This window comes from Chenopodium album, chromosome 10, assembly GCF_948465745.1.
Source record: "Chenopodium album chromosome 10, dcCheAlbu1.1, whole genome shotgun sequence".
NCBI classification, from domain to species: domain Eukaryota; kingdom Viridiplantae; phylum Streptophyta; class Magnoliopsida; order Caryophyllales; family Amaranthaceae; genus Chenopodium; species Chenopodium album.
Genome location: NC_137843.1, coordinates 29,205,778 through 29,224,192, shown reverse-complemented (window position 1 = coordinate 29,224,192; position 18,415 = coordinate 29,205,778). Strand labels below are relative to the sequence as shown.

The following is an 18,415-nucleotide window of genomic DNA, read 5'->3' as shown; positions in this document are numbered from 1 at the left end:
TAGAATATTCCATTTTATGAGCCCAATCATGTATTTTAACCGTAAAAGGAGGTCCAAAGTTTAGACAATGACATTAAAAATATACAATCGATAAATCTAAAGGAGACGAGATTATAAAAAATATAATTCGTATGCAATCTTAGAGTTGATTGAATGTCATACATTGACAAGAAATTTCCCGTTTTTTTTTTTTTTTTTTTTTTTTTTTTTTTTTTTTTTTTTACCCGTATTGACTTGGGTATGGATACTAAGCGTAATACTTTTTGAGCTGATCAAGATTGGTGAAGTGGAGGAAAGTATCACCATTCATGTCGACTAACTGTACTGCCCCGGCAGGAGTGATATGTTTGACCAAGAATGGTCCTGACCAATTTGGTTTAAATTTGCCCCGAGGATCATGAAGAGGAGCGCGATTTTCTTTTAGCACCAAATCACCCTCCTGGATGTCTCTATCTCGAACTTTTTTGTTGAAGGCTCGAGCAATGCGTCGTTGGTAAAGTTGGGTATTGTGAAGAGCCCGTAACCTTCGTTCATTTGCTAAGGCAAGTTCATCATTCCGAAGTTTGAGCCATTGATCCTCAGAGATTTCACTTTCATTCATGACCTGTAAGGATTGAATTTCAATTTCTATGGGAAGGATGGGCTCCATCCCATACACCAAGGAGTAAGGAGTAGTTCCTGTTGGGGTTCAAATAGAGATTCTATACCCCCAAAGAGCATACGGCAACTTGTCAGGCCATTCCCTTGTCTTTTCAGTCATTTTTGCGATTATTGTCCGAATGGTCTTATTGGCTGCTTCAACTGCTCCATTGGTTTGAGGGCGATAAGGAGAAGATTGATGATGTCTAACTTTATACTTTTCAAGAGTTTCTTTCAATTGTCCCTCGAATTGCGACCCATTGTCCGAAATCATTTCAAAAGGTACTCCATAGCGACAAATAATGTTATTTATCACGAATTTCGAGACTTGTTTTGCACCTAACTTGGAAAATGATGTTGCTTCAATCCATTTTGAAAAATAATCAATCGCTACTAAAATGTATTGATGCCCATTTGAAGCTTTCGGATGAATTTGTCCAATGATGTCGATGCCCCAACTTGAGAATGGCCACGGTGAGGTGAGATTATGTAGTGAGACGGGTGGCATATGGTTGAGATTTGCAAAGATTTGACACTTCTTACATGTCCTTACAAAGTGTATGCAATCTGTCTCCAAGGTGGTCCAATAATACCCGGCTCGCAAAATCTTACGAGCCAACATTTGTCCGTCCATATGTGGTCCGCATTCTCCTCCGTGGATTTCTCCCATGACCTTTCGGACTTGTTCACCATGAATACATAGTTGCAAGGTTCCATCAAAACCTTTATGGTACAATTGATCTTTTAATATCACAAAATGAGCGGCTAGCCTTCGAATTGCAAGTTGATCTTTTTTATGACTCCCTTCGGGATATTCTCGAGTGGCCAAGAAATTTTTTATGTCGCTATACCAAGCGTCCTCTTCGTCTTGTATAGTTAATGATGCGATCATTTCTTCATCCATGATCACTGGGGAACTTTTTTCTTCTACAGTTACAGACCGAACTTTAACGTTATCTTCCCAGGTTAAATTTACTGCCAGATTTGCTAGCGCGTCAGTGAAACTATTTTGTTCTCGAGGGAGATGTTTGAAATCGATTTCCTCAAAGCAGGGGATAAGTTTTTGGAGATGGTCAGTATACATTTGCAACCTTTCATCTCGAACCCTCCACACTCCAATTGTTAGAGATATAATGAGGTTTGAATCACCATACACTATAAGATTTCTTGCCCCTGCTGCTAAGGCTGCCTTTACACCGTAGATGCAAGCTTCATATTCAGCGGTGTTATTGGTTGTTGGAAAACTAAGTTTTATTGAAAAGGGAATATGAACTCCTTGTGGATCAATAAGTAACACACCCGCACCATTCCCCCTTCTATTAGATGCTCCATCAAAGTACATCCTCCATTGTGATGTACTAATATTGAATAAGTGTTCATCCGGAAAGTCGTTATTGAATTCATCTCCTGATATAGGCCCTCCGCTAACGCTTCAGATATGGCTCTCCCTTTAACAGATTTTTTACTAACACATTGAATATCGAATTCTGAGAGAATAGCATGCCATCTTGCAAATCTTTCACTCAGAATAGGTTTCTCAAAGATATATTTGATAGGGTCTAATCTTGAGATAAGGAATGTTGTATGAGCTTGTAGATAATGTCGGAGCTTTTTTGTCGCGTAGATTAGAGCGATGCATGCCCTTTCTAAGGGAGTATATCTAGTCTCATATTCTAAGAACTTTTTGCTTAGATAATAAATAGCAATTTCTTTCTTGGTACCTTCTTGATATTGCGCCAACAATCCACCCATGGCAGTTTCTGTCACTGTAAGGTACAAGAGCAAAGGTTCCCCGGGCTTGGGTGGCATCAAAACTGGAGGATTAGAAAGATAATTTTTCATTGAATCAAATGAAGCTTGACACTCATCATTCCACTTTTTTGGCACATTTTTCCGAAGAAGTTTGAAAATTGGTTCACATCTAGTTGTAAGTTGTGATATGAACCTGCTGATGTACTGAATTCTTCCCAAAAAAACCTCTTATTTCTTTTTCATTCTTTGGAGGAGGCAATTCCTTAATGGCCTTAACCTTATCTGAATCAACCTTGATTCCTTCTTGGCTTACAATAAATCCTAGAAGTTTTCCGGAAGTTACCCCAAACACACATTTCTGGGGGTTTAATCTTAAGTTGTATTTCCGAATTCTATCGAAGAAAGACTTCAATGCCGATATGTGTTCCATACGGTCATGGCTTTTAACAATCATATCATCCACGTACACTTCAACAGTGTCATGAATGAGGTCATGTAGGATGGTTGTTGCAGCACGTTGATAAGTAGCCCCAGCATTTTTTAGTCCGAAGGGCATCGCTTGGTAGCAAAATGTCCCCCATGGGGTAATAAATGATGTTTTTGGTGTATCATCCATCGTCATCAGTATTTGATTATATCCTGAAAAACCATCCATGAATGAGAACATTGCATGTCCCGCAGTACTATCCACCAAGACATCTATGTGGGGTAGTGGGAAATAATCCTTTGGCGATGCTGCATTTAAATCTCTGAAGTCTATGCATACTCGAACCTTTCCTTCCTTTTTAAGAACTATTACCACATTAGCCAACCATTCAGGGTGTTTAATTGGTCGAATGAATTTTGCATCAAGCTGCTTCTAGATCTCCTCTTTGACCTTAAGAATGACTTCTGGCATCATTCTTCGCAACTTTTGTTGTTTTGGCTTGCTGTCTGGATAGAGAGGAATACGATGTTCAGCTATGTTACGGTCCACACCTGGCATATCAGCGTATGACCATGCAAACACGTCTACATAGTCTTTAAGTAATGAAATGAATGCAACTTGTTCTTCAGGGGAGAGGGAAGATCCTAATTTAACCTCTCTTATGTCACCTTCTATGCCTATATCTATGACTATGGACTCTTCTATAGGTGTCATGCATAATTTAGGCTCATTGAAAGATTCATTGTCAGATAACTCATGATAATCAACATTAATTTCTTGCATACAAACATGTTTAGATTCTACATGAGCTTCAAAGTCTTCATGATCAGAAAAGTCAGATTGTGTGTGGAGGGAAAGTTGGCTGGATGAGGAACTATCCGTTTCATAGCCATTTGAGTGGGAGAAATGAATCTCACTCGTTTTTGAAAAAAATTTAAGGGAAGGGTCTTTTAGGTAGGGTTGGTTTTGAGTCTTTTCGGTTTTCATTTGGAGTTGAACATCACCCTCAACTGGTACTATGAGTGATAATGGATCTATGTCTTCAATATCTCCAAATTTTGTAGAAAATAAATTTCTCAGAACGCCATGCTTCAAGTACTCTATCCAATCAATGTATTCCTTTTGTTTAGGCTTCTCATAAAACCACTTTTCTACCACATCCTCGTCTCTAGCCTCAGCGAAGAAGATTTCCAGTCCAGGGAGTATCTTTCGTGAGGTAAAGTCATACCACGGCTCAGGGAATTCATGGTATGGCTCGGTATCATTTTGTAAAACGAACTGTCCATTGAGTGTTAAAGATGATCTTTTGTGAGTGTGAAAGTCGTGGCTAGGATCATATCCTAAACCATGGCGATTCTTCTTGTTAATGATGGGGATAGGGTCCCTCCTTCCTTCATTATTTCGACCTAAACCTTGACCAGGTATATAACCCATTTTCATCATTAATTGTAGACCCTTAGTAAGTGGCTGGGGCATCAAACCTTGGTTTTTAAGGATGGGATTTTCTAGTCGGCCTGAAAGGCTGGTTTGTTGAGAGGGATTGGTCATATTTGTAAAGAGAAGGCTTCCAAATCAGACGTCTGTTTATCCTGGGTGGTTACCTATACAAGGGGTATTAAAGTCAACCAAAGTTGGAAAGAAAAGATATGTATGAATCATGCAAATTCATATGCCAAATAAGAAAACTTTTTTTTTTTTTTTATAAAAAAGGAAACTTAAGAAATGCATATGTATGAATTTTTGTTTGGAAAAAAAAGTAAATGACGTTTTGATAAAGGAAAGAAAAGGTCAGTAAGGGCCGTTGATTAAGGTGTTAGATTAGATGCTTCTCAAGATGTTAGAACTCGCTCATTGTTTGACATTCATCCATGCTACTGAAACCATTTTGGTATGCAAACACGGAGATGTATTATGATTAATCAATAACGAGAAGTGATCTGAGTTAACAAAAGGGTTTATAGGTGTTCATCTCTCATGTTATACCAACTTAAAAAATAAAATAAAATAAAATAAAGTAAAGGGCAAAGATGTAGAACATGGGCCTATATCCCTTTAATAATTTTCTTCAGCGGACGTCAAGAAACTCAACAATTTTCTTACGCGCTTGCGTATCTCCTTGTACCTTGTTTGAGTCCAAATTCTGCATAATCTCTATTCTGTTTGCAATACACATATAAAGTGGAAGGTTGGTTTTGTGTTTAAGCAGCTGAACTCATGCTTGAGTTGCCTACGTACCCCCAATGGCGTGGTGAAGGGTATGGTGATTATAGGAGTTTCAGTGTTATAGTGTGCCATGGGGGATCAAGCTGCACGTAGTTCTTAGGGTAGTAAAAGGAGGCATTTTTGTGGATTTTTTTTTAGTTTTTTTTATTGTGGGTTTTTCTTATTTTTTGGTTTTTTTGGGTTTTTCTTGTTTTGTTGGTTTTTTTTTTTTTTTTGGGTTTTCTATTTTTTTTTGTTTTTTTGTGGGTTTTCTATTTTTTTGGTTTTTTTGTGGGTTTTCTATTTTTTTGTTTTTTTTGTGGGTTTTCTATTTTTTTTTTTTGTGGGTTTTCTAGAAGTTGCGTTTAAACGAGGTTGGCTATGAATGAACGGAAGTGTGGATCATGATTATTTCTTTGTTAATGTCCTGAACCTTCGCTAGGTTCTTCATCATAACCATCCTGCTTCATTTTATACAACCATCTAGCCCATGCTTTACATACTTGAGTACATGCTTTCTTGGTTTCATTGTCGATTCGTCTTAGAAAGATATGTGGCTCCATGATTGATTGAATAGAAGCTACTTTTGTTGCGGATGTATCTTCTCCATCCGCAGTCACGGCAAATTCCTCATCTTTCATCCAAAAGGGTTCTTCATCACTGGATGACCCATCGGATTGTGGTGCTGGAGATAACCGTTCATTCACATTCATCCGTCCCATTTCTTCACTTAGAGGATCGTATGCCATGAGATTCGTAGGGTCTTCTTCACCATTAGAAGTTGATAAGACATTAATGGATATTGACCTTTTACGACTCAAATGTGATATCTTGGTGATATGTTTGATGCGCAAGCGAAGAGCGTGACATCCATCGGTGTCGTGACCGTGAAGTTGGTGATAATGACAATATTTGTGGAGGTCTACTCCTATAGGGCTAGCTCCAGGTCGTCGAGGAAGTGGTCTAATAGCGCCTTCATCGAGTAATCCTCGAAAGATTGCAGATTGAGACGACCATTGTTGCGATGAAAAACGACGCACAAGATTGTGTCCAGTCCTAGGCCTTGTGTGGATTGGCTCGATTATCCTACGATCAATGAGGTCTTGGATAGAGCATCGAAGATCATAACATGAATCAGTCGTATGGCCAAACTGATTGCAATAACTACAGTATCTTTCCATATTTACTTCAGGTGGCGGGATTGCACATACGTATCCCTTTGTTCTTATAAGGCCTTGCCTGTGCAAACGACGATACACCGCACTTAGAGGCTCATTAATTTCTGTAAATGATCTTCTGTTAGATGTTTCGGCACATGGATTGACCCTTGGCCTATGGTCTAGTAATTTATATGTGTCGATATCGAACCCATGTTGTTCCATATGCCCAAGAACATTGTATCTCATTGTAACCATTTGACGGTAATAGAAATCATTAAGGTTCTTAAGCATGATGAGCATAAACTCTTTATCTGTGATAGGATTTCGGAGCTTGGATCGTACAACAGAACATCGAGAGCAGAAGTGGGAGAATGTTTCTTGATTTGTCTGTAGGGTTGTGACTAAGACCAACTTCTGAGGGTCCGTTTGACTAAAATTATAAGCCCAATTAACAAAAGCTTGTGATATCTCTTTCCAAGTCGCTTCACCAATGCGTTCGAAGCTATAATACCAAGCTAACGCTTCGCCTTCCAAGCTACGATCGAATAATGTAGGGAGGTGCTCTTCAGGGACATCCAAGGGAGCAAGGACATTGACGAACTTATTGAGATGGATCATTGGGTCACCTGTGCCATCAAATTTTTCCAACTTTGGTAGATCTTGATATCTTGGTTCATGTTTATAGCCCGGAAACAAAATTAATTTTTCTGGGAAAATTGGCATTCTAAACATTGGGACATCAAAATCTAAATCAAAGTCATCGCGTGCGTCATTGCTATTTGCACGACTATCGCTACTAGTCCACGACTCTCCTTCTCGTTCTTGTTGTTCATTGTTAATTCTATCCTCTGGGGTTCTAGGTTCTTCTTCCTTTTCTTGATACAGAGGTTCATCGCCTTCTTCTGGGATCTCAATTGGGTCTTCTGGTTCTTCATTACCATCCTCATCAGATACCTCTATCCACCCACCACTTTGAATGCAAAAGACATTAAAACCATCCAAGCGACTCCCTTCTTCTTCATCTAGGTGTAGCACAGATTTCCCGATAGGTGAGATGTTCATGATATCTGGATCTCCGGGGATGGTTACTGTTCCTTGATCGGTCATTAATTTCACTTTTTGATGTAACGTTGAGGCTACAGCCTTGTTTTCATGTAACCAAGGTCTTCCTAGCAAGAAGTTAAAGCATGCTTTGATGTCAATCACTGTGAAGTCTACTTTCCTAGCCATTGGGCCATATTCTATAAGTAATTCGATGGAACCCAAAACTTCTCTGGTGGCGTTGTCATAGGCTCGAACCACTTGGCTTGATGGTGCTAAATCATCTTTCGAATGACCAAGCTTAGTGAGCACTCGATAGGGACATACATTGATTGCAGATCCGTTATCCACAAGAACTCTAGGTATCGTCCATCCATTGCATCGAACAGTGATGTGTAATGAATTATTATGGTTTGAAACTTCAGGGAGATCTTCGTCCGTGAACATGAGAGTACGGTCTACACCATGAATAAGGCCTACAATCTGATCTGGAGTAATGGATGGGTCAACCGAAGCTTCATTCAAATGTTTAAGGACCGCACTTCGATGTGGTTGTGAGTGCATAAGCAACTTCCATATAGAAACATTAGCATTGACCTCCTTCATTCGCTTGATAGCATCATCTTCTATGTTGACTTCATCTACCATTAGTTCTTTCCCTTTTTCTTTTCTTCGTAAGGCATCTAATGGATTATCTTCTTCAAGGTAAGAGGGCTTGAAGTGTCGACCTGCTCGAGTTAAATGGGATACTTCCACTACTTCATCATCACTAAGGTCATCAAGGCATATAGGGTGCCTATAGTTGTTTGGAGTGGAGAAATAAGCTCCCGTGTTTCTTTCAACAATAGCCATTACAGATGCAGCATCTTCATCTTCCTCACGGTCCAATATAAAGTATGCATTGTCGTAATCTATAGCCCCACACATCATAGCAAAAGGATCCTTGCGGAAGGTATAGTCGTGACCCCTTATCTTGATGATTTTATGGGAAGCAAGCTCATTATCTAGACACCTGCCTATTTCAGTCGCTGGTGCTTCACATTCACAAGATTCATTTCTGGTGATCAATTGGGTTGGGTCAAAATCATTTGTGTAGGTGGAGATGGCATTTATGGAGGTAGGGGTTTTGTGATTTGGAAGGGGGTTATTTGTGATGCTACGTTGCGTGTTATTTGGTTTGTTGGCTAAGGTTCCAACAGAGAGTCTTCCACCATCTATCAAGTCCTGTAGTCGATGCTTGAATGCCGTACAACTTTCAATGTCGTGCCCGGCTCCTTGATGAAATTCACAATGTTTGTTTGGGTTGTACGTTGGTGGCGGGTTCCTTGGTGGAGGTCTTGGGTTCAAAGGTTGGATGAGATTGGCCTTTTTCAGTTTGGAGAATGCCTGGGCATATGTCATATTTAAAGGAGTGAATTCTCTTTGGGGTCCGAGTTGAAATGCCGAGGTTGCCCCAATGCTGTATATCATGTTGGTAGGCTTTGAAGCAGATGCATCATTATTGGTGATCTTCTTATTAGCCCCGAACCTTGAATTATATGAGTTGCCATTGTTAAAGTCTTCCTTCTTGATCTCTCCCTTCTTTATGGCATCTTCAACTAATGACCCAGTTGAGATAAGAGCTTTAAAAGAGGGGAAGTATTGATATGCCATCTGCTTTTGATATACAGGAAGGAGATTCTTCACAATCATCTGCAATTGCTCTTCTTCATTTGGCCTATTTATCATTTTAGCTGCTTTATTTCTCCATCTAGTAATGAAGGAAGAAAATGTTTCATTAATATTCTGTGCAGTTGTCTCCAAATCCCTTCTCGTGATATCAACTTCCTCATTGTATTTATATTGGTTGGAAAACTCTTTCACTATGTCGACCCAAGTGGATTTCTTTTAATTTTCCAGATTCAAAAACCAGTGTGAAGCAGCTCCATCAAGATATTGTTGAAATAACTGAGCCATCAGTGGTTCATCTACACCCCAAGGGCTCATAGCGCCAACGCAGAGTTTTAAGAAGTTGGTAGGACTTCCTGTTCCATCAAAGTGTGAAAGAACAGGCATCTTAAAACCATATGGGAGGCGCGCTTTAGGAAAGAGAGTTAGCCCATGGATGTCCATCCATGGTTCGGCCTGAGTGATACCTTTCAACACTTCTTTCATCCTGGTCATTTCCTCTTCAATCTTGGTGGGAATTTCCCTGTCATTGTTTCCAACTTCCAGTGGGAATGGTGAGGCTACTTCCGATTCTGGCACATTAGGATGCATCTGTGTGTTTTGTTTTATGAAATTCACCACAGTTTGCTCTACAGTATCTTGTCGTTCGATTATGGCTTGCATCATCCCCTTAAGTTCCACGAAAGGATCTAAGCTGAAGCTCGAATTTTGTTGCTCATTGTTTGAGGTTCCAGCCATGCTACTACAGCTGGGGGAGGAGAATATGACTGATATCGGGCAAGGGGAGAACTCTGCAGAAAGGGATCTTCTGCAATTAAAAGGGGCTTGGCAAACAAGTCTAGATCCAGCACGGGTCCATATAGAACTCCTGTAAATGAAAATGACATGATAGTGTGATAAGAGAAGAAAAAAAGGAAAGACGTTAGTATTCATGATCGCAACAAGTAAACATAAAAGAAATACGACTAATGAATATTTAACTGAGAGATGAACACCTAAATACCAATTAATATGATTATATAAACTTGTTTGAAAAGATTCCCTTTTCTTTAAAAGAAGTTTTGTCGAGATTCATAGGTTTGCCTCTAGCTTGTGTTAGAAGTTTTGAGATTTTGTTTGTTATCTCCTTGTGTCTTGAATTTCGTGACACGCTATCGGTGGGTCCATTATAAACTCTAGCCTATATATAAGTTCATCAGTTATCCTAGGGATAATATAACCTTATCCTTCCTAAAATTAAAACAACAAAAGTAAGAACTCATACAAGTTTTTTTTATAGGAGTATTTCCCATGGATTTTAATTTGCCTCCTCAAGGTTCTCGTTCATCCCGTGTGAGGAGGTTGATCCAATTTTTCTCAGAAGACCCTACTCCTTCTCTTCAAAACTTAAGGGATAGGGAACATGAAGCGGCTCTTGCTTCCATGTCGTTGGAGGACCGCTTAGTCGTTGATTTTCCTACGGGATTTTCTAACCAAATTCTCCCCACAACTACTTCTCCTACTCCGTTAGTGAGGCCTGTGTTGGTAGGTAATTTCTCTCAAACGTTTCGTATGAGTGATCCTTTAGAGTCCTTAGTTCTATTCGTGGCGGACACTACAGTTTTGGCCATGTCTCTAAGTCTACAGTTCCCTTTAAGCTTGACTTATTCTATTTTGGCTATCATAAGTCACAAAACACTCCCTTTTCCTTATAACTCCGGAGAAATTTCTAGCTCGACATCCCCATTACCTGTCAACCTTACAAGTCATAGGGCACATAGGTTGTTGTTGTGGGACGTTCGAGATCAACCTATGACTCGACTTCCCGGTCATCTCCTTATGCTACTCAAAACATACCAACCTACTTGTTTTGTGCTTCTTCTTTCAGACCCTAGAATAGGCGAAGAGGTAGCAAAGAGTTTCGGTATCCGAACATTTTCAGTCTTCCGTGGGTCTGGCTCACTCCCACCAATCTTATTTTTGTGGAGTGAAACATGTTTCTTTTCTTTGAATCAAGTAACTGCAGATTTAATAAGTTTATCTGCCTATGTTTCACATCGTAAGACTTCCTTAGAGGTTCCATTACGAGAAGGGAAGGGTCCGAGCCAAAGTTCTGCTAACCATGCCTGGTTAAATTTATCGGATTTTGTTTCACATGATCGCTTAAAGGCAGCACTGGGTGGGCCGTCGAGTTATTTGCGTTATAAAGAAAGTTTCCTCCAAAAAATACCTGAATATAGAATTCCTTCATTCGCGATTCCGGAAACATTATGGACAATAGGCCAGAGGGGTCTATTTTCTTTAATGGACATATTTTCAAAGGCACAGATTACCGATCCTTGGGTGCACATAAAACCTTACACACTCTCATTCGCAGCCATCTCCGATGGTGCATTCAAAAGTAGGGGTGGGTTCACATTACGGAATGCTGAGGAAAACTGGGTGATCGGGTTTGGTTCTAAGGTTAAAGGGCCTGGCCTATCGCTCTTTGTCTTATCGTTATTACAACAAGGTTTGAAAAAGGCTCGATTGCTACGAGTGAAACATTTGGAAGTGCTGGTAGATGTTGGTATTTATAATCTAGCCTTGGCTAGTTTAGACATCTCTACCACGGAGGTTGAGTTAATGTTATGCGATATACTCCAAATGATGTGCTCACATGATTGGGAAATTAGTATACGACATTTCTTACAAGGGGATCTAAAAGGGGCTTTATTTCTTGCTGAGCACTGTCAAAGATTCCCCTGGGGTCATCATGAAGAGTTTAAAATTCCTCCGTCCACTAAAATTCTAATTGGTCCTTATTAGCTTTGGTCCTTAATAGCTTTTGTACTTGGTCCTTAAATTATATAAATTAAGAAAAGGTACGGGTTTGGGTCATCCTAAAGCTTTTTTAAAATGGAGGATTGGTTCAACTATGGGGTTCAATCGCGAATTACTTAATCATTGTCAAAAGTTCTTTTTACTTTTTCATTTCCCGCTTTGCAAAAAGTATATATAAAGAGAGACGGAAATAGAAATAGGGCCTGTGTCCCTGTTACATATGAAAACATTATTGGTAATGTAAATCATCAAAGCTTTAGCACCGTGCATCCTGAAACAACAAAAATTAAAATTCGATAAGTGCAAAGGCCGCGCCCGAAGGCTGCCTACGTATCCCGGAACAAGGGTATTCTTCGGGAATCAGGCCCAAACGTAGCTCTATGAAGCATGTTATTATTCCTTATTACTATTATTATTTTTTTTTATTTTGGTTCTTTTTTTTTTAGTAGTCATACATTTTTTTTTAACTGAAAAATAAATACATAATACATATAAAGTTCTTCGATGGAGTTTCTAAAGCTTGTAACTTTGATGTGGTAAACCCTTGATTTGCTAGACGTCGTTGTGGACTCCCTTTGCATCTTTCCATGTAGATTGGGTTGCTTTCTTTCCATCAAAATGAAGATATTACCCATCCTATACCTTTGAGGATTGATCCACCCTCAATTATACACTTCGTTTGTAAGGTCTCCGGGAATTGTAATCACCCCAAGTGGCGTTACCAACTTTACTTTTTGGTGGAGAGTCGATGCAACCCCTTTATACTCGTGTAGCCAAGGCCGTCCTAAGAGTAAGTTGTATGAAGTCGGACAATTAATGACCATAAATCTGACAGAAAAAACCATGGTCTCGTAACTTAAGGGCAAGTTGATGTACCCAGTTACTTCTCGTGGCGTATCATCAAAACCAAGAATTGTGTAAGACAAAGGATTGATATATGAATCGGTGTAACCCAAACTATAAAGGAAGCCTCGAGAGCATATGTCTAATGCAGACCTATTGTCGACCAATATGTGATTTATGTAGCTTCGTCCATGTCTTAGTGTGATGTGCAGTTCTTGCGTATGCCATGGGTTCGGGGGTAAATCAGCTTCGGTGAATGTCCACTCTTGATGATTGGTTTGACGTTGGAGAATCATCGAAGACTCACTGAGCCTATTCCCATGACACAGAACACCAGAATAAGATTCATGTTTGGGTAGTATGGTATCAAATGAATCAACCAATTGATCAGAATATGGTTGGCAAAGATCAAAATGGTTATGACTCATTCCTGAATTGCCAATAGTAGATACTTTAGGACAATCCTTCTCATCTCTTGATGTTTTTGCCTTTAGGAAAGCAAAATCTAGCTCAATTACCGGAAGAGTGTATTCTTGATTGCATAGTATGTCCTTAGACATGAATGCTTTGATGTCAATTGATTCCTCAAATAGGTCGATTGTAGTTTCCTTTAGGTGATGAATAAGGGCATCTAGATGAGTTTGTGAACTAGAGATTAACTCCCATAATGACATCGCATTGCCCCTATTCCAAGATTTTGGCTGATTGTGTTGAAGTGTGGGGTTTTCCATTGATCTAACCACGTTGCAGTATATTGGGGGCACTTTTGCCGCTGGCATGTCACCATGGATAATCATCACTCCTTTCGGTGTTGAGAATTTTACTTTTTGATGAAGAGAAGAAGCAATAGCTTGAGTGCCGTGGAGCCAAGGTTTTCCCAAGATAAGAGAGAAGTTGCTAGGAGCTTCAACCACTTGAAACTCTACATCACATGTCCAATCTCCATGTCGTAGTTGCAGATTAATAGTCCCTATTGCCTTCCTCTGGATGTGATCATGTGTAACTACGATCGCATTAGAAAATCCCATAGGCGCACTTCTTCGCCCTAACTTGCTTAAAGACTCTTTGGAGCAAGTGTTGAAATTTGATCTGTTATCAACTAAAATGCCTGAAATCTGACGATAATTACACCCCAAAGTGATACACAAGGGTTGGCTAAAATTGATGACCCTTGGTAAATCCGCATTAGTGAAGGACAATATAGGTGGGATCCATCCTTTAGGAATTGGGATCTTTCCGTCATCAATTAGTTGTTGCACCACATGTCTCACATCGAAGCAACCTTCTATATCATGTCCATAGTCGTGGCAGTAAGAGCAATATTTCCCCATGTTTATTTTCGGAGATGGCAAAATACAATTATGATGTTTTGCTTCAATGAACCCTTGTGACTTGAGACGATAGTACATATCCTTCATAGATTCACATTTTTCAAAGCAAATGGGGTTGACGGATGTCCATCGCCCTCCATTATTTCCATGATTGTTCCCTGGTGCATTGAATCCCATATTGAAATGCAAATACAAACCTGTCATTTCATATAAGAACATTATCAGTATCAATAGTTTGAGTGGTGATAAACATATAATGAATATTGGCGGGAAATGAAAAAAGCATCTCATACATAAAATAATCGCCCCTCTTTTTTATTGGTGGAAAGAAAAGATAACAATGAAAGACTTTTCCATGATTACAGAAATTTGCGATTAATTGAAGGCAGGTGGTGCAAAGAAGGATCATAAGGGTATGCAAACTTGTCGGGTCGGGAATTATTGAAATCATTATTCTTTTACCTCTGCGGTTTAGGGACTTGAAAGACTTATCTTCTAAGGTTTCATAGCCTAGGTCAAGCATTAGGGATTTTAGGGACTTACCAGTCAGAATAAGTTAATCTTATTATGGTTTTAATGGGAAAATGAGAAGAAAAATAAAATGGTCAAATTTAAAAAAAAGACTAAAAGGAAAAAAAAGTTGAGCATAGGATGCTTTTAAAGAAAGCACATAATGCTTTTAAAGAGAGCGTGTAATGCTTTTAAAGAGATGGTACAATCAAAGTTGGAGGTGAAAACTTATGCACACAAAAAAAAAAACTTTATGTAAGGAAGATGAAAATAATAAGACATGCATGAATTATAATAATAAAAAACAAAGGAACATGTAATAAAATCAAGCATGCATTTGTCCATGTGTCCTAACACACAATTTAAGAGGATTAATCATTTAAGGTAATAATTAACCATATGGCCTCTTTCGAGGTTGAACGTTCCTGCATAGCCGATTGTAATTAACGCACGGATACAGGTTTACGTCCTTAATTCATTATAAGTTGTCTAAACTCTCTGAACATCGCAAATTAGCAGCTCAGAGCCTAGGTTACGACCAAGTCGGTGCTCGTGTGCGGACACAGATCACGTAAGCATACCCAAAGACACATATTTTCACATAAATCATGATATCAAAAAAAAAGTACTTCATGCGAATAACCATAATCAATAACATATAAATTTATACATATATGCTTTCGTATTTTCAGGTTTATACCTCTTAGAATAAAAAAAAATCCCCAGTGGAGTCGCCAGCCTGTGGTACCCCATTTTTGACTAATTAGAATTAGAAGTCAAAATCCCACGTTAGTCGATAATATGACTAAAAAAAGAAATTAGAGTCGCCACTCTATTTTTGCCCGAATAGAGACGGTCTTTTTGTTCATGATCCTTTCAAATAGAAAACGACATTGACTCCATTAGGTGAGGCACTATATAAGTATGGTCTTAGGAAAATTAGAGATCTAGGTACGGGGTATAAGTTAGGAAGATCGAACGTTTGGAACTCGTCTCTTCCTCTATTCTAATGAACAGGCTCTTACTAGTACGTTGCTAATTGGTTATGGTTATTCACATACTTTGCCTTAAACTAATGCACAAAAACACGAAAATTTCCACATTGTCAATCACACTCAAATGTAAAATAAAAGTGAATTAAACCTTACGATATATGGTGGGTTTGAGCATTAAAGTTGCCCTACGTACCGTTCATTGTGGGATTTGAATCCACTCCCGGATCAAAACCCTACATAGTTCTTACGAACGTCCATTTGTACAAGGTCAAAGATTCCATACGAGGTTTCAAGAAAGTTTATATTTTTTTTTTTGGGAAGGGTGGTCGATCCGTATGGGGTTATTTGAATGAGGCTGAGCAATCTTGCTTTCAAGATGGAGGTCAATTTATCAAGGTTGAGGAAGTCACTAGAATTAGCGACACCATAGGAGTTTCTTTGAGGAGAATGCTTTTTTATTTGGAAAATGCGTTTCAATCAACGGCTTTACTTAGGGTTGACCAACTTCTGAAAAGAGATCGCATGGGCTTTATTGGAGTCTGATAAAAAGAGGTATTTTACTTGGTATGAATCTAGAAGAATACAAAGGAAATGTATTTGGGTTGTAGGAAATTGACTTATGCAAAATGGACATTCCATATGGCTTAAATCTAAATGATAGGTAGTGAATTGAAAACCTTGATCATGTCAGATTACGTAAACGATCTATCAGAGATAATAAAACTTTAAAAGTATAGTTCTCTGTGGCAAAAGATCATCGCATAACCTATCATGATTGAATATTCAATTTTACCCTCTTATTTAAATACAAGCCATAAACCACAACTTGAAAGGTTTATTTTATTAATAAAATGATACAAGCATGCAAAGCCATATTTTACTTAATTAAAAATTAGTTGTCTCTTTATTAAGAAATGCATAAGGAAATTTTTGCTCCTCCGAACGTTGATGGAATTAAAACTTAAACAAGATTTATATATAAAAAAAATAAGACATTCTATTCCGAAATAAATGAATTATTTATATCGCTCCTTTCATATAGCCAAAGGAGGAAGAAGACTTTTTTTTTTAGAAAAAAAAGTGTTAGTCTTAAAGTGATACATATGTGTCTCTTTTTTTGGATTAATATAAACTTGAGGCATGAGTAATTTATAGCTTACTCACATAACTTAAATTTAAATCTTTTAAAAAAAGAGTACCTGAGGTTTATATAATAGGGTGACACAAATTATATAATAAAGTTCATTCTTTCTTAAAAAAAAGAACTTAAGGGTTTAAAAAAACAAATTCCTTAATGTTTCGGACACCATAACCCAAGTTGTAACGGTCGGATTTGAGCATATGATAGATCCCTGGAACGGTCTATCAGTCTTCTATAACATATCAAAAATTGGGATTCATCCAACGGTTGAATTGAAAAATAATGAATTTTCTTTAAAAACACTCCAGTTTGAGACATTCATGGGGAATCGGGTGATAATGGTCAAAATACTTCGAAATTGGCATGATCCTTTTAATGGTATGTTAAGGACAAGTATATAAATGCTCTGTAGAAAATTCTCCCTTTTTAAAAGTCATTTGATATGCCAAATAAAAAGAGTATGCTTGGTTGGGGAAGACAACCTCAAATCAGTTTATCATTTTGTTACCTTGTTTTGTAAAAATCATAAACAATAGAGTATTTATCTTATGGGAACGTGTGACCCCAATTTACAAAGCTTAAGGAATATTCTTTCTAGATAGTCAATTAAACTTTTATTATTAAAAAGGATATTGGTCGAAAATTGGCAAATAGACAGACCTGTAGTAAAAAAATTGTGGTCTTACTATGTCTTCATGTCTGATTTTTTGTGGATTGGTTAAAATTTAATTTTTATGAAATTCCAAGTCTTATACACTCCTAAATACATAATCTTACTGTAAAAATTTATTTCTTAATTTTATGATAAAAAAAACGATTTTTTACATAATAAAATAAAGTGGTCAAAAATGCTATCTTGCTAGAATTCCATCATTCATTATTTGGAGCTTCCTTATGCATTTTGTACAATTATCATTGCTTCCATTTCATACTCTACATAATGATGATACATACAAGAAAAGAAAATCACACAAGCCATGTATACTCACTCTCAAACTCGCTCGCGGTCGGTCAAATTCTACTTGGTTTCCAAATTAGGAAACCGGCACGTATAGTGCCCTAGGAGGTTATGGAACACACAAAAGTAGAAAAGTTAGTAAATGTATGTAAAAATAATATGAAATCACAAATAAAAAGAAAGAAAATATTACCTTTGACTTTGAGTAGCTATCTTGAGGAGTTAGTAAGAGTAGATAGTGTCAAAAAAGATCGAATTAAAATTAGGCCAAGTCTTTCTACAATATTTTTTTTTAATTTTTTTTTTTACGGAAAATAAAAATTTTTGATTGCTTTTTTTTTAGTCTAATAATAATGCTGAAATAATTTATACTTCTTTTATGTTTTTTTTTTTTTACTATTCTCTTCGATCTCTTTCTTCTCCCTTTTCGTGAAGAATGGGGTGGTATATATATGGGAGCAAATGGAAGCTAAGATACAAAATACAAAGAACGTACTATTATACGAAATAAATACGTACAAATACAAGAGTTAGGTAAAAATTGTAACCAAAATTCAACTTAATGAAGTAGAGGACAAATAGAATTAGCTTACTACTTCATGCAAAACTTAGCTTAATTAATTTGACTGAACACATGACAATATTATTAATGACTAAAAATAATTAAAAGTACTAATATAATTTTAACACAATTGTTAATTAGTACTACTTTCCTTCGAAGAGTGTATTTACTCTTCGTATTTCAAACTTACCATAGCTAAACAAGATTATTACAAAACCCACTTATCAGAAAATAACAAGGAGAAAAAAAAAAGTTGCTTGCCATGGATTGTGGATGGTCATATCACCTTACCGTTTGGGAAGAAACACAGCTCAGTGATACAACGTATTGTCACATCACACCATTTTCTGATTCTCGTTGCTAAATTACAACTATGACTTACCA

The 18,415-nt window shown here is 37.7% G+C and overlaps 1 protein-coding gene across 1 annotated transcript; it reads right to left on the bottom strand.

Annotated features, from left to right (window-relative positions):
* Nucleotides 1–247: 247 nt before the first annotated feature.
* LOC145565129 (uncharacterized) lies at nt 248–649 on the bottom strand. The gene has a single exon (XM_081625221.1). The coding sequence runs from the start codon at nt 647–649 to the stop codon at nt 248–250; it is 402 nt and encodes a 133-aa protein (XP_081481347.1).
* Nucleotides 650–18,415: the final 17,766 nt, after the last annotated feature.